This window comes from Columba livia, chromosome 24 (assembly GCF_036013475.1).
Source record: "Columba livia isolate bColLiv1 breed racing homer chromosome 24, bColLiv1.pat.W.v2, whole genome shotgun sequence".
NCBI classification, from domain to species: Eukaryota; Metazoa; Chordata; class Aves; order Columbiformes; family Columbidae; genus Columba; species Columba livia.
The window spans coordinates 1,238,398-1,255,776 of NC_088625.1; the positions used below are offsets into that span (position 1 = coordinate 1,238,398).

General features: G+C 46.6%; 1 protein-coding gene across 18 annotated transcripts in view; it reads right to left on the reverse strand.

Moving 5' to 3' along the window:
• Window positions 1-17,379, reverse strand: part of NCAM1 (neural cell adhesion molecule 1) — an 83,739-nt gene that overhangs the window by 44,581 nt on the left and 21,779 nt on the right. For 11 of the 18 annotated variants that reach the window (XM_065040221.1, XM_065040220.1, XM_021285219.2 and 8 more), the window contains 2 exons: window positions 14,842-14,978; window positions 217-291 (listed from right to left, as the gene is read on the reverse strand). In XM_065040221.1, the coding sequence (XP_064896293.1) occupies window positions 217-291; window positions 14,842-14,974 (208 nt within the window). In that variant the 5' untranslated portion in view covers window positions 14,975-14,978. Of the gene's footprint in view, window positions 1-216; window positions 292-14,841; window positions 14,979-17,379 lie in introns of those variants that run through there. The other 7 variants (XM_065040222.1, XM_065040225.1, XM_065040223.1 and 4 more) reach the window with 1 other exon arrangement.

Sequence of the window (17,379 nt, forward strand, 5' to 3'; positions counted from 1 at the left end):
TTTCTGTTGCCAGCTCTTACGGGAAAACACATTTATTGTTTCCAGTAAACGGCACGTGTTGCCTTTGCTGCTCAGTCTTATAAACCATTGGGGTATATAAGACAGAAAGAGCAGGAGGTCTTGCAGCTAGACCTGGCACTGGCGTTTCTATCCCAGAGTCAGTACATTGAGCTTCCCAGCAAACAGAGACAACTGATGCCATAAGCCACCACTCACCTTGACATAGGAAGAACTTAGACTCTCCAACACTGATCTCCCCCTGGCTTGGAACAATGTCCACTTGTAGAGAGGCTGGAAAATAAAGGAGCACAAGGAATATGGTCAGACTATCGTGTCTTCAACAAAAACAGCTTTGCCAGCCTTCCAGCCCCCGTGACTGACACTGTGAGAGTGTTCTACACCAACACAGAGCTACACTTTGATCCTGCTGCCAAGATGACAGAAATGGGGGAACCTTAGCAGCAGCTTCCAAAATGTTATCCAATACTTTCATTATCCTCTAAACACAGAGGGCTGCGCATAGCAGGCCTCCTATAGCAACCCATCCATCTTATCAAGAGCGCTCTCACAGAATTATCTGTGCATCTGTCCCACCCTCTTTGTAATTTAGGATGTTAAGGTCACATAAAGTATCTCAACAGGCATCAACACTTTTTCTCCAAGCGCAGAGCCACCCTGACTCGTGGTTTCCATGCTGCTGTCCTGTCCTCGTAGCAGCGCGACCACGTGCCAGCCAGGCACCTGCAGGGCAGAATCCCACATGGCCTGCCACATACCTACAGCTTAACACACCAAACCAAATTATCTGGATGCTGCTTCTGCTGCTGCCTATAGGACACCACATCTCCACAAGCAGGGAAAGAGACCCTAGTGTTCCTGTGCAGTTCAACCCCCCATCCACTTCAGGGAGGTAGAAATTACCTGCCTGGGTCTGCCTAGTGATCACCAGTCTGAGCAATTAGGAGCTGTCACCATTGTCATGCATAGATTAGGTTACTCCATTGCCTTTTGTCACCACTGTCATGGATGGATTAGGTAACTCCATTGTCTTTCTCCACTGCACCTTCACATGAGAATTCTGCCCTTGCTGAGAGCTAAAACACAACGATCAAAATGTAACTTCAGTCCCAAGTGCTATTTTGGTCCATTTTCCATTGGGATAGGAAACTCCCAGTGCTCACATATGCAGCAACACACTGTGGGGAAGCTGCTGGACTAGAGAACTGAGTAAAGCGCTACAGGTCACTCTGACTCGTACTAAGAAGTTCTGAGGAAATCTGCCTGCACTCAACTGCATCTTTTCTTCCTTTATTTGTCTTTAGGCAGCAACCACGGCATTTGTTTTGCATCTCTACTGCGCCCAGCACAAGGAACTCCGAGATACTGTACTAAGAAATGGCCACAAGAACCTTAAAGTACCATCTGACTGCTGCGTCTTTGCTTAAATCCCACCAGCAATCCCTCCCTGCAGAAAGACTTCTGATTGATAATCACTAGGTGGAGCGAGCAATCACCTCATAGTTATTAAAGGCACAAAACATACTCTGAGAAATCTCAACATTTCCATTCTTCTATAGATGTCGAGGAGCAAAATTATACCTGGCTTTTTTCAGTCTCTCGTGTTTTCTTCTGGTGCAGGAGCCCAGTAACAGATTAGATAGGCTGTGGGTCTGCTCCAGGCTGGAACCTGCCCTGGTGGTTGTTCTCAATGTGTTTGCACACTACGTTAAGGCTCTGTTCCCCTACAGAGCGGGCTCACGAAGGGCTGGGGGGCAGACCCCGCGATGGGATGGGACACAGCTGTGCTGGTCCAGCGCCCTCAGCCAGGGACACTGAGCTATGGAAACCAGGTACCATCTGACAAGAAACGCTTCTCCTCTGTACTTATTTTACACCAGGGAGAATCCAACCCTAATTGTTTCAACCAGCCTTTATCAGCAGAACAATCTGCTGACCTCGTAACCTGGATAAACGGCTTGATCGTAACAAGGGACTATGCCTTCAAATGACACAAACAATTGCTCCCTACTTGTTAGACTTTATTGCTTAGTATATGATCAAGCTAACAAACCCAGAACTGCCATGGATTTTAATCACTACTTAATTGTTATTTTTGCTTGGCAGTTCAGGGAAACTGAGACTATTTTTCCCACTCTTCATTTAATAGAGACTGGGAGCTCATTTGTATTCCACTTCCAACTTTGAGCAATAAAGGCCTTTTTAGCATCACATAATAACTGCATTAAAAGGCCTCTTCATCATCACACAATAACACTTTTTATAGCTCTGCCCTCCCCCATATCTTTTATCTGGTTGCAAAGTTCCCCAGCCCCCAAATAATGCTGAATAACTCCTTACTGATCTGAAAAACTCTGCTAATGCAACTTCCTGTTCATCTGTAGTTAAATATAATTAGTTTTGCATTTCAACAAAAGAAATGAGCTCAAATTAAGCCATAATTTTGGTAACAGGCAGGGAGGATGTGTCCCTGCTGGGCTAAGACTGAGGCTAACACAGCAGGCTTTACCTGTTAAGTAAATAACTTGCCACTTACAGCAGAGGAAAGTGTGTTAACTGCTGGTATTGGTTCCATATCTGTCTGTATTCAAAGGAGCCAAGCGAAGCGGCGTGTGAATGAACGCGGTGAGCTGCAGCCGCCCTTGCGCACGCAGCGGGAAGGCAAACGCACGCTCTGCTTCCCAAGACGCGTCTGGGGCCACGCAAACAGAACGCACCCAACACACTGAACCGCAGATTTGCATCAATGCAAATTTACTGTGGGGTTATATCCATCACGGTCCCCTGGGATAAACGCGAGTCCACCCCCCAGCCTTCCTCCCCCATAGAACCATGACTCCTTTAGCTTCCTGCCACTTTGCCACCGACCCTCGAGGTTCTGATTTGAGCTTCAGGAATAAAGAAAGAACTAAATCCTTTTGACTTCACAGCATGAATTGTTATGTGCGGCACGTGCTACACGACAAGTCTGCCATTTCTCTGTGGCTGAAAGAAGCGGGCAGGAACCTCCAGCAGGATGCACTTGCCCATGCAGAGCAGCCGGCCCCTCTCCCCGCATGCAGCTCCGGCACAGCCCACACCCAGCAGAGCCGGGAGCTGCGGCAACCCGGGACCTGCTTTCCTTTGGATTACGTTCCTCTGCAACACGCAAGTGAAGTGAAAATGCATCGCCTTTTGGCAAACAAAAATATGGATAAAATGAGTTTTAAATGCAGAACCTGTTTTACTTCTTAAAGACTGTGCCTTTAATTTCCTTCGCTTCTAGCAACGGTTCCCCCACTGAACTCCGCAGTGCATACCAAATTCCAGAAATAAGCAAAATTGATCAGGAAAAAATATCTACTGGCTTGAATGCCCACAGGGCAGGATTTGTAAAGCTCGTGAGTTCAGCAGATTATAGTGAAAGCCCTCAGGATTTAATATACAACAAAGGCTTAACAAGACAAAGCCATGCCTCCCGTACACAGTCACTTTATTAAAAATACGCTGACTGCTCAGGAGTAGGAGGCTGGGATTGATCTCAGCTGGGCTGCGGATCCAATTCCTCCCCATTGCCATGGTAACCACTCGGTAATTCTGCCATGAATCAGAGGAGGGGATTGGTGATACCTTGGGGGAATATCAGCACATAAAGATGCAGAGAGGAAGCAAACAGCAGCTTACTGTAGCGTCACAACAAAATGCAAAGAGAAAGACATGACCAAAGCAACATTTAGAGGAAAACTACCTAAAAATGAAACCAAACCAATGAACAAAAACACACACAAGACCAAACACACACAACAAACAAACAACAAAAAACCCAGAAATGATTAAAAGAAAACACAAAACAAAAGGAAACACGCCACACCAAAAAACCCCCAAACCACAGACCAGCGGCCCAGGGGCTGTGAGGGAAATGCACGGGAGCAGCCAGAAGAAGCGTGTAAAGCATGCTAAGCATTGGTGTATCGCAGCTCCTTCGTTACAGCATCCTGCTGCCACACGAGGGGACACTGGAGCGCTTTCCAACGCAGCTGGTGTGCGGGAGGATGCTCTGCACCCCGGTGCTGCGCACAGCACGCTGCAGCCAGCACCCGCTGCACAGGGCACGGCCCCTGCCCTCCACCGCCCTGTCTCCCCCCCGGCTCGGCACAGTGCCCCCAGCCACAGGGTCCGAACGCCTGGGACAGCCGCGGCTCGCGCTGAAAGCGGGGGGAGCTCGGATCCCGGGTGTATGTGCTCTGGCTGCACACCCTCCTTCCCGCCGGGTCTCAGAGAAGCCGTGGTTAACGCGGCTCTGTTCTTCGTGCCGCGCTCAGGAATCCGCACAGCTTATGCTGGCTGACCTGAACATCTGGCCTCTCTGTTGACATGTTTTTGTAATCTTCTTTGCATCTGGAATACAAGAGCTGCTCTCCACAGCTCCTTCCAGCAGTGACCTGGCACTTCAGATTCAAATACAGCATGACTTAATAGGCTCAGCTCCCTCAGTGGCCAAAGAGTGTACCCGGGAGTCACACGGGATCACTGGTTTTGCACGACACAACATCAAAAAAATCCTATTAGTTGCCTGTACCAGTGTGTGTCAAAACCAGACACTTTTCATCTTAAAAATAAAGAATGCATGTCTTCTGCTCAAATTTCTTTATTTACCCCAGAGAGGAGGACACTTCAAAAGCCTTATCAGGCCTGGGTTAAGCCCTGCTTACACAGAGCATAATCAAAGCCAGCCCTAAGAAAACAGGAGGAGGGTATGAAAGATTGCATACCATTTGAAGAGAGAGACATCCCCTCAAGCCTTGTGTAGTGCCAGAGGGCCGAACAGAGTGCAAGTGTAACATGAGCAAAGTCAGCAGTATTACACCAGGACTTGATTTGGCTTACACCCAATAAAGTCCATAGATGCACATCTGTAACCCAAAGCATTTTCTGGATGCATTGCAGTGTTCTTGCTGTATGGGATGTGCTGTGTCAGCATCTACTTTATAAACTTGTAGCCTCTAGGATTTGTAACTTGGCTATAAAAATTCACCCTGGCAGAATCTTGGCACACAAGCACTTTGGACCTATGTTGTGGAAGAAGTCAACTAAACCCATGTCATGTTAACAGTGGAAACTTCACACGGTAGAGTGAGAGTGTCTATGGAGCGTGTTCCTTGCTGAAGGCCAAAGCTGAGGGAAACGCACGGGAGCAGCCAGAAGAAGCGTGTAAAGCATGCTAAGCATTGGTGTATCGCAGCTCCTTCGTTACAGCATCCTGCTGCCACACGAGGGGACACTGGAGCGCTTTCCAATGACAGCAGAGCCAGCCCAGCGCCGGTGGAAATCCTCACACCGCTCACTCGTACAACGAGTCCTCAGTGATGGTGAACAAAGCCAGCCCAGCCACCTACACACCAAGGACAAAGCGCCGGCACAGGACAGACTATTAGTAATTCACCAAATACCCAGAAACACCTAAATAAACCCAGGGCTTCTGGGAATACCACTGTAATTTGTGAGTAGGCTGTAATGACACTTGAAGTAGTGTGTTAACTGGAAGACCTTTGCAACTACCACATTGACAGAACCTCCAGAACTTCAGAAAATGGTTGGGACTGCTAGCATCCTTATGACATCTTTCCCTTGAATAAAACCTAAAGCGCTAATACAATGAAAACAGAAACCAAAGGATTAGGAGGCATAATATACTAATACACTGGCCTATTTGCTCAACAAGCGCAGGAGTGAAAATGCCTTCAGGCAAGAGTGAAATGAGCTTGTTTACTGCCTCTCCTCTCTGCCACTGCATTACTACTTTAACTACATAGTTGTCAGACTAATGTCAAATTACAGGCAATAAATTAGCGGCCCTCCCCACTCAGGCACTACAACATATAGAAGATGAATAGTTTACACAAGCTCCAAGCAGCTAAAAAAGAGGTGATCCCAGGGAAGAAACAAATAGAATATTCAACCAACCAAACCTGCCCCTGGCCACCTCGATGTCTCTAAATGTCCTACAGCATCAGCTGTGAGCGACAGGATAAACAGTAACCCAATTGCCAGGAGGCAAGAAAACGTTTCATATGTTGTCCTCTGGGAAGTCTCCTGGAAACGCAGCGAGAATTCACCACAGCAAACATGAGCAACTTCATTCATGTGGAATGACACGGGACAGTTCTGGGTCACTTGGGGTCTTTTCCACAGTTACCTCAGCTTTAAAAAAAACATATGACGTCTAGTTTGATTTTTACTGGGACAATCCCATGTGTTAAGGGGTTATAGTTGGCCTCATCAGCCAGTTAATTCAGTGAATGCTGATGCTCTTCTCCTTGGGTATGTGCAACCGTTGCCTCCGGTCTTGTTATATTTCTCTTCTGAATCTCTGCAACTCCTAAGTTATGCAAGTCAAAGAACATTTTAGCTGAGCATTTGTTCTTCAGAAATTAAGAGAGCTGGCAGAGTTCCGGACTCAATCCCTCTTGGTCACTACGAGCACGGCAGTCTTTGCAATAACATCGGCTTTGGAAATGAAAGAGAGATCAGGGGTTCTCTTCGCCTGTATTCACTACCAGGCCAAACAGCCTCTTCAGATTTGAACGCCTTCTCTGTGTTGTAACCCCAAATCAGGGGGGATAAAACAGAGCTCTTCATCTCACAGTCCATCTCCTCCTGTAAGCCACCCCAGACCTGTAACGTTACATGAGCAACGGGCAGGCGGAAAATCTCTTACCTTTACTTCATTCTTTTAAACTGCCATGAACTCAGATACACACCAGCAAATCTTAGATGAATGCAAATAGCAGGTAGTGGTCACCAATTTCAAATAGAACCAGAGACCCATCAAATCTGGCCCGAGAAAAGGGATTTCTACCAGTAGATGACACCATCTCCAGCATGAACCTTACAAATAGGACTAAGCTGATCTCTTGAAATTAACTGTAACATCAAGACAAAAACTGCTTTATTCCCTTGATGAGCACATGATTTCAGGTTTCTATCGCAAAACAGACAAGCTGTGTCACAACAGCGATTTGGGTCAAACCAGCACATTGCAATAGTGGTAGGAAGAACCCAAATTTAACAGCAGGATCATGCCCGGAATACACTGAATTCCAGTTACCCTTCTGTTGCCCAGAGGCCGTCACAATTCAGAAGTGGGTATAGCCAGAGGCTGCTCTAACGGGAACATGGAAGCACATGAGCATCCGTACAATGTCACAAGTGCAAAGCGCCTTTAGTTAACAACTTTAGTTAAATAACTTTCCTTTCACTACTCTGAGCCCAAATACAGGAAAGAAAACATGACTTAGGACAAGGCACAAATATGCGTAAAAGTTGGTTACCTTTATTTGTCCAGTACTGTACTTTAACTTAAATCTCCTCAGTACATTGGTCTCTGGCTGGAGTTAAATGACTTCAGTCAGCGCAGTGGCTTCAGGCATCAAGTGTTCAGCACATATAATTTATATTGCACACATAAAATAGCCCATAAAAATGAACTCTCCGCTACAGCAGTTTTGATGGAAAGGAAAATAACAGGTGAAGGTTGTAAATTACGAAAACCTGGCCTAACCCACAGCTAATCACTAAGATTACAAAGAGGCAGCCTTGCATTAAAACCATAAAAGCTTTATAAAACAGGGCTAACTAATCTGTGCAAGAGCCTCTGCAACTCTACCAAAGCTACTGACCAAAATGTAAGCACAAATCTATGATCCTAGCAAAGCAAAATCAGCCTGGTCAAGCCACAATCCACTCCTTTTATTTCCGCCTCACTTTGCATTTGGCTGCGTTCACACTGTTTTGTTCTATCTCAGACTCCTCTCGACAGGACCTGGACCATTTGGCCAGGGAAGTTCACCGCGTGTCACCGCAACGAAGTCCCGTGTGTCCTGCAGAACGCTCCTGTGCCACCCCAGCAGGCTGCTCTGCCTGTTCTCCTTCCCGAAGGAGGCTGTCGTTATTCCCTGCACCACCCCGAGGCTCTTCTGGGATGTGGCATTTGTTTCCACAGCAATGCCAGCTGCTTACCTTCCTCCTTCATTGACTTTGCCCAAGGAACGGCTCTGCCCTGCCTCAACTTTATCTCCTCAGTAGAACAGAATCAGCAGGAGAAGTGAGTCTGCAAGCACCATGATCACTGCAACCATGTGAGAGGCCTGTGGTTTTCTTAATGAAGCTGCCTTATAGTTTTATTTAGCGGCTGATTACTCCATCTGAATAAACAACTGCCCCAACCTACGTCCCTCGTGCAGGAAAAAGAGCAGTTATCAGATACCTAACGGTTACCGGGGAAAATTCAGCTGTCTCTCAGCAATAATTGCTGGCAGCCTGATGGCTAATCTTAACATTAGTGGTAATATAACTAAACATCTGACTAGCGCTGAATGGAGAATTATTGGCCAACCATTCAGCACAGCGGTTATTTGGATGTATAGTAACAAGTTATTCACCTCAAGTCTAACATACAGCAGAGCACCCCAAACCCCCAATCTATTCTGATGCTTCCCTATCTCTGCATGTACATCTCTGAGCCGCGCACATCCGAATTAACTCTTCGTCACGTCTGACTAGAATCGATCCGATGTCAGTGCAAAACAGACTTTGCCATCTCACAGTCTGTTTTGGTTCTCTGGCATTGTGCTCTCTTACTCTTAGCTTGTCCTGTTTGATACAACGCAACCGGGGACACAGTACCTGTGTCACACACACCTTGCACACGGCAGATATCAGGGCTGGTCTAGTTAGCTTTACCACATTTTGCCACTACTTAAAATGTTTGTATGAGAACTTTAGCATAGGAACAACACCCCAAAAGACAGCAGGGAGGGTAGGGCTGGAGGATCAGCTTCAATGTTCTACCCAAGCTGGCTTCATGATACGTGAGGGCAAAAACCTTCGGGCCACCTGAGGATGCCCTGCTGAATACCTTTCCTTCCACAGGCCTTCTGCTTCATGGGAAACAACAGCATAGAAAACCCCCCACTGTTATATGATACATATAGCAGAACAGAAAACGCACAAGACAAATGTCCTCTGGGAATACAAGAGCAATGGAAACATTCTCAAACAGAAAAGACGACACACACAAAGTAATCGATGTAGACGCTTGCTGAAATAATAAACCTATCATTGTGTTGCCATGATTAAAGATAGAAAAACATAACATACCACTAAAAACCCTTTTAGAATGATTGTTACCATTATTAATTGCTCTATACTATAAAAAGTCCCCAGGGAGCAGCGAGATGTGCAAGTGTCTGAATCTCCCGGATACAACACTCTGCCTGTTGTCAAGAACCAACATTTGTTCTTAGAGCATCTCCTGACCTCACCCAGATCCACAGCTCTGCAAAAATCACCAGCAACATGAGTCAAAAATTAACATGGGTCAGTCTCGACCCATCCAATTCTTGCCTCCATTTCAGAATGAGAAACAGCTGAGCAGCAAGGTGCAAAAACAGCCCCCCAGAGACTATAGGGATGAAGGGTATAACAGTCTTTCACAAAGCTTTCAGAATGATGTCCTACATAAAACCTAAATGGATACAATAAAATGGTCAGAGGTGATCAATAATTCCCATTACCAATCTGCTTTGAAAGCCACAGCAGCTGTCTGTGTGTCCGGGCAGCTGAGCCCTCCCTGCAGTAAGGCCAGGTCTTGGGGTCCAAGCACCTTTTACTTCCCATCCACAAACGGCCATAGGGCCTACATACCTCCACGGATATCTCCAGAGGTGGACAAAGGGACAAGGGACCTGGCTTATGGAATGAGCTGTGTGGACAGACAGATGGATGGAAGCAATTACTCCACCACTGAAATGATGCGAGATAAATAAAACAAGCATCTTTGTGGAGGAACTATGATTTCACCACAGTCTACATGTAGCACTGGGAGGCCTTTTGATCTATCACATTAACAATAACCTTTCCAGATCTCAGCTGCAAAGGATGGACACAAATCTTGCCCAAAGGAGGGCCTTGCAGCACTGTAATAGCAGAAAAACCCATGTTGGAGGTCTCTGCTAAGGATCCTACACTAATTGCTATATTCTACACTTAAGTTCTTGTGCTAATTGTTAGAGGTGAAATGAAGAAACATCAGAAGCCTTAGTTCTGCTCTCCATGAAGCCTCGTCTGCCCTGCACGGCTACAAACTGTCAGTAAGGACCAAACAACCACCTCCTCAGAAAAGGTCTCAGAAAATTACAGCCTACAAAATGCATTTCACTGTGTGCACCAGAAGTTCTTTCAGCAGAAACCAAAGCAGTTATTGAAACATTTTTATTCCAAGGAGAAATTCAGGAGAAAAAAAAATCTACTTTGTTTATTTGCTTGAACGAACAGTAAAGGGTAAATCAGTTACCTATTTGTTTTGCATTTTGAAACAAACAAACCAACCCTCTATTGGCAGCGTGGAATTCATCTCCTAAAGCTCCCGCACCCGCGCCCGGGACGCGGCAGAGGCCGCGGGAACGGCCGCCGGGAAGCACGCGGAGCAGGTCTGGGCTGTAGGAGAAAACCGTGACAGGACGAGCAATGAAGGTTCCGCTTAAATGTGAGAAGAAACTTGTTTGGGGTGAGGGTGGCAGAGCCTGGCCCAGGCTGCCCAGGGGGTTGTGGAGTCTCCTTCTGTGCAGACATTCCAACCCGCCTGGACACCTTCCTGTGTAACCTCATCTGGGTGTTCCTGCTCCATGGGGGGATTGCACTGCATGAGCTTTCCAGGGCCCTTCAACCCCTGACACTCCGTGATCCTGTGATTCTTTAGTGGCAACGAATGCAGAGAACTGAACATTCCTCAAGGCAAGTCCCCGTTCATCCTGTCACCGAGACGGTACTAAAACCAAAGACAAATCAACGGCAATCCACCACAATAACACCTGCTAGATGTGCCTGGCCCCTCCTATAATGAACGTCTCGCAGCCCTCATGTTGCTGTTGCAGCTACACGATGCACTGTTTGGAGCCTGCAAGTAACACTAATCAAACGTGTCTGGACTTCTGTTTTAAACGGTCCCCAGGCACCAGAATATGCGTCCTGTTACAAGTGAGAGGATGTTGTGAGCTCCACAAACCCTACTGAAACAAAAAGAACCATAGTAACATTTGCCTCAAGAGCATGGAATGTAGTGTTCCAAATCAATAGATCAGAATTCAGCTTGTCTAGCTTAGCACCACAATTTGCTATTTTGTATTTCCTCTAAGTATTTTTACTTTATGGCAGTTGTAAAGAATAGGTTTTCAGAGACTTGGCAGAAAGCTGTGACAGGAATGACCGTGCCAGTAGTGCATATCGAGAAAAAATTCCCATGGACAGAAAAACGTGTATTCAGATCTCTCATCCCGTGCCCACCAAGCTCATGAAATAATCCTTTGTCACTGCCCATGAAAACTAGGACTCAGGCCAATTTCCTGGATTACACCTAGAAACATCACATATAGATTTATTTTTTCCTCTTAAATCCATAGATTTTAAGGTCAGAAAGGACCACAATGCTTATCTCCTCCTTCGAAGGATCCAAGGAGGAAGAACAGCGGAATCTGTCAGGAATGGCTCAGTTCAGCCACATTATTGTTTAGTCTGGATCTAGCGTACAAAGGCCCGGTAATTTGGTTCCCAGGCTGCAATCAGTGATTACCTGTGGACTTCTGAGCCAAGGTGGGGGGAGAAAGAAAACAAAGCAAACACATAAAACAAACAAACCACATACAAAACCAACACCACCCCCCCAACCCACACTGCAAATCAAAAGCTGCACAATCCCTTGGTTATTAGAATGAGCAAACGCTTCATCTGAGAGGGGATTGCTTATTATCGGGTACACAAATGGCTGCTTCTCCTTTCCAGCAGTGCCCCTTTTTCGTGTGTCAATGGTGCCTGAGCGAACACTTTCTCAAGCGCATCCCTAATTCCTTCAGGCACTGAGACACCTGAGTATCATGTCACAAATCACTCTGACAATAGCAGCCTTGCTCCCCTTTCATTTTGCGCACGGGAGCCACCTGCTCACAGATCACACCATTCGGATACTGCATGACAAACAGAAACCGCCCTTATTTCAGTGAACTTAAACATAACTTCCCTGTGCCATCTGTAACACGCGCACACCGCAGCTGGAGTGGCTCGGTGTCAGTATTATGAAGGGATATTATTCACGATTATACAATCACACTTCCAAGTCCTTGCAAACTAGGATCAGAGCTGGTATGACACAGAGTGCAAGCAAAGACAGTAATGCATTTCCTTAAATATCTCTATGGTGTAAAGCTGTACAGCACTTAAAGCACACGCAGTTATCACTTGGGTGGACTCCCGGGTGTCATTCGGCGTTACTGCCATGCACCCAGCAGCAGCTGCTTTCACCTCCGCGTACCAGCGTTTCAGCCAACCTCACCTATACATTTCCAGCCAGCACAAGGCCTGGGCTCCTCCTTCTACTGAAAGGACACTGGGACACTTCTCTGCTCCCAAAGTGACCTGTTTTAGCAGTTACCATTCTGCCCGTTATGCTTCATTTATCTAATGAAACCTTGGATTCTAGACCACAAGTTCACTGTGATGAAATGAGCAGGAGCCTAAACAGCAATGAGACAATGTCACCAATATTCCATTTGAGGAAAGGTGAACGGCTAGAATTCCCTTCTGCACTCTGCAATGAGGAAACATGAAGAGTCTCTCAACTTCCAGGCTGTTTCCAACCATTCCACTCCTTATTCCCTTTTCACTTCTCAACCCATCCCAACCCTGCCCTCTTCTGCTCCAAGAGAAATTATGCTCTCCAAAAGCACCACCTGTTATTTTTATCATACGTTCACATAACACTTAATATACCAAGATCCTAATCTTCACATAGCATCCATTTCTAAGCAAAAAATCAAAGCTCGGGTGCTTTCAAGTCTGTTACCATCCTGTCTCCTGGGAGTCCAACTATAAACACATTCCATCCATTACAAACGCACACTGAGGCTTTATCTCTGCAGTCAAGGACAAGCATGCTTGCCACTGCAATTCAGCCAGGGATTTGGCTCAGTGAGACAACAGAAGGTTAACAGCCATGGAAGGGCAAGGAAGGATCTTACGTCCCCATTTTCCACTGTCTCAAGATGCCTTCATGTGGAAGGAAGAACTGTGACTGCCACATGAAAGCAAGGCGAACAAGAGTTTCGAGTTCTTCCTAAAAAGATGTCATTATTTTATGCCTTAAATTATACCGCTTCGTTTTTGAACTCCTGTAAAGGTGAAAAATGTTGCATTAAGGCTTCCACCTGATCCGCTTGGGTACATCTTATGACCGGGCATTTCAAGAAGTTCAGTAGCAGACAACGAATCTATTCCTTTAATCTGCAGGAGCAGGATGGGACCTGTGCTGGGGGCCACTGCACTGAGCGGTGCTTGGCATAAAGAGAACCACTCCCGCGGGGTTTCCCGGGACTGCAGCTACGCAACGTACAGCTCATTTTCCAGACGGCATTCGGGGCCTAAATAACGATCCATATTCCTAGTAAAAACAAGAAATGGAGAAGAAAAATCGCAGCATCTTGCATCCCTCCTTAGACGCTCATTTCTCATCGTGAAGAGGCAGAAAGGGAGGGAGGGGAAACTGGCAGCAGCCAACTGCTGGGCCTCGCCTCCCAATCTGCGCTACACAACTGCTCCTGCCTGCCACTTTGGCATTTTTTTCCCCTACGTGTTTTATTAGAAACAGATGGGGCCCCCGGCTAGTATATTATCAAGTCCCCCCACACAGCTGCACAACCCTGAAATTGCAGAAATAGCAATCTCCTGAATAAATTTTGCCTGCCACTAACAACTGCTTTCTTTGCTGTAATGAAGACTATAGTGGGTCTGGAAAGCTTTCTTCCACTTTCAAGAGCATGGATGGGTTTATTTTGAGCCACAACGTATTTCTGTATTCCACAATGAAATGCTATGTGCATGTGCCAGATGACCCTCCCCTCCCCAGAAGTCACGGGCAGAAGCAGCCAGTCCAGTCTGCAAGAAGCATGAAGACAATGCGGACCAGAGAAGTAAAGTGATAAATACCAAGTTCAAGTTGTGGGCAAACCGCCTTCTGAATATGAGGTAGGTTTCAGTCCGATCAAGATCTAAAGGCTTAATATTAGGTGAAGAAATCTGTCATCCCTAGTTCTGTCCATCAGCGTCTCTTCCCCATCCTACATAATAAAACGAGGAAAGTGATGACAGTTCTTTATTCAAACAAATTTGGCCAATGTGCTTTCATGAGTGCACAAGCAACTATCTAAGCGTTATGGTTCCTGTTTAGTAGTTCACTCATGTCAGTAGCTACAAGACGCTTGTCAGAAAGGAACCTCAAAGGAAGAGCTTAGCACGTCTCTGCAAAACCGCCTGTTCAACCTCAATAAGGCTTCAGCAAACCTTTTTAGCCAAGAGCTCTTTGCTGCCCTGGGCAGTAACAAGCCACTAGGAACCAAACCTACGAACACCCGATTCTCCCCGCAGATCTGCACGTTGCAATCTTGCAGTTGCACAAAGCCTCCATCTCAACGTACAGGTTCTCTTTTCCCAGCCTGTGTGCTTAGAGCTATTTATGATTACTTATTCAGCATCGGGATTGCAAGCCTCTGTACAGATGACACACCGAAAGCCATCCTAAAGGATGAATGATCTGAAATACTAACAGACGCAGTTGGCGTCTGTGACGTGACGGAGCAGCCCCGGGGCACAGGCAGGAGCAGCAGCCGACTTTCAAACAACGGCCATAGTGCTTTACACACTCATCTGAGATCTCCAAAGGCACCCGCTAGCTCCAGTTTCCACGCAGACATCTCCAGCACACTCAAGTGAGAACTGGAAGGAGGAGCCAGATAATACCTGATCTACATTCGCCTGTCAGCGGCTTTGTCTGGCAGCTCGGCCAGCTGGTGTCTAGGTGGACGTGCTTAGCCAGGGGCACAGCAAGGCTCGAACAAACAGCAGGACCGTCCAATGCCAGCAGGATCCCCATTTCCCTGATAAGAGAACAAATTGTGATCCTAAGAACAAACCATCTTGGTGTGTAGCAGGTTTTCCATATACTAACCTAAACCTTCGGACCCTGCTCACGCCGACTCCCCCGCCTCAATGCTATTTCAGATACAAAACAAAGCTTTGCCGGAGCCCCTGGAAATGACCCGCACCACACAGCAGAAAGCAGTAAAATGTAGCTGACAATGCAATTACGGCCTGAAAGTTAACAGACTGTGAAAACCATACAGGCACCACAAATGCCGGGCTGCCCTGTTTCCACTGCACATCTCTCCCCTCGGATCCAGAAGGGCTGCGAGGCCCCAGATTCAACCCGGTTACTCAAGTCCAGCCTTTTTTTGAAATACCCACAGAATCATTTATCTTCTTTATTTTCCCTTTTCTCATGTGTGATCTACGCTCTTCCATCTCTAAGGAGGAAATCTGTTAACTATCTAATGCTCAAAACAATTCCACAGCAACAACCAGACAACTTCAGAGAGGCAAACCAGAGCGTGTGGAGAACGGGTGAAGGGAATTCCCGCAAAGAATCAAACACGACTTAAGAGCTCACAACAGGAAATACGTCTGAAAATAATGAAACAAAACCTCGATGGAATCTCCTTAAGGATAACGCTAACTAGCCTTTCCATATTCTAACATCAAACTATTGATTCACCTCTGTGCGTGACAGAAGGCTTAATGAAACTGCCGCCCCAGAAATGACTAACCCGCTTGCTTTCAGGGCCCTTCCCTTCACAGCCACAACAAAGGCAGTAAAAGAGCCCATGCTCCATGCTAGCATGTATTAAGCCAGAGACTCAGGTAACTGAATGATTTGCCCTAACGAAGAAAAGCATGAAAAAGAGGTCTCATTGCGATGTTAATGAATGCAGCATCATTAACACTAAATTACTGGCTGCAAAGTTAAGCACAGAATGTAAGCAGACTTTGAACCAAGCCAAGCAAGCTAATGGTTGCATCAAACAACGAGGTCAACCATTCTACTGCCCCAATTATTGAACTGGGAATTCTTGTTGTTATAGGACGGCATTAAAAGGAATTTACTGTCGCTTTTATGTTTTACATTCGCTCTTGGAGTGCTACAGTTATTCAAACTATTTGGCATGCTGAGTTTACAGCCACAAAGGATGTTTTGTTTCTGGTAAAGTGAAGGACAAGACAGACAAGGACAGATAAAAATAAGAGGGGAAAAAAAGAGCAGATGACAAAGCACTGCAACCGCAACGCCCAACTGACGGGAGCATCACACCGAAAATTTGAGTGGAAAAGCTATTAAAACAATGGCAAGCACCACAGACCACTAAGCAGAGGAATTACGTTGCCAAGGGTAATTCCATGACTTTTCAGTACATTTACACTGTATGCCAAGCATAATAAACAGGAACAAGCCAGGAAGACATTTTCAGGCAGACCCTCTGCTGTCTCTGTGCTGCGCTGCCACACCGTATTACACAACAATATTCTCCAAAAGAACCTCCATCTTCACCTTTTACTTTGAAGCGAATCCAGCTAAAGGCTGTCCACAATTTCAGAAAAACAACGTAATGCTCAGGGTTGGGAGCTGGATCCAATATAAACCTGATGGTGATTAAAGAATTGGCTGTTGCCAGGCAAAGTCACAAGAGGCTGGGAGGGGGCAGAGCCAGGACACCTGAGCCCAGGTGACCACGGGGATACTCCACACCGCATGTCGTACTCAGTACATCTTCTGGGGGAAGGAGGAGGAGGGGGGATGTTCACAGTTACATTGGTCTCCCCCCTCACTGTCATGTGTGAGGGAGCCCTGCTTTCCTGAAGATGGCTGAGGGGCAGTAGTGAATGAATCTCATGTTCTGCTCTGCTTGTGTGTGTAGCTTTTACTTTATCTTTTAAACCCTCTTCATGGCAACCCACAAGTTTTGTCACTTTTACTCTTCCAGTTCTCTCCCCCGTCCCACCGGTGGGGGAGCAAGCGGCCGCCTGGTTAAACCGTGCCCAGGAATGTCCCGGCGCGCCATGGCAGCCACCGCGCGTCTCCTGGGGGGTCATGAACAAGACTCTGGTTCAGTCCAACTTGTGCTTCCGTCTTGAAACGTTTCCAAGAGGGAAACCTCAGAGGGACAGGGAAGGCTGTGCAGCTCTATCTGCCCCACTCTCCTTAAAATAAGTCGTAATACCATGTTTCATGAGAAGAAGATTCCTGGGCTTTCCACAGTAACCACCTGTTGGAAGAAACATGGTGACAGGAGGAGGAGGTGGCGGCGGAGGATGTGATAAAAGTGGAAGAAGCCCCATACTGTGCAATACACTACAAGTTCCTGCCAAATCCCCCTATAAAAAGATTTTCCTGCAAGAAGTCCAACAGCATCCAGTGTGTGTTTCAGTCAGCCCTGCAGAATAAGC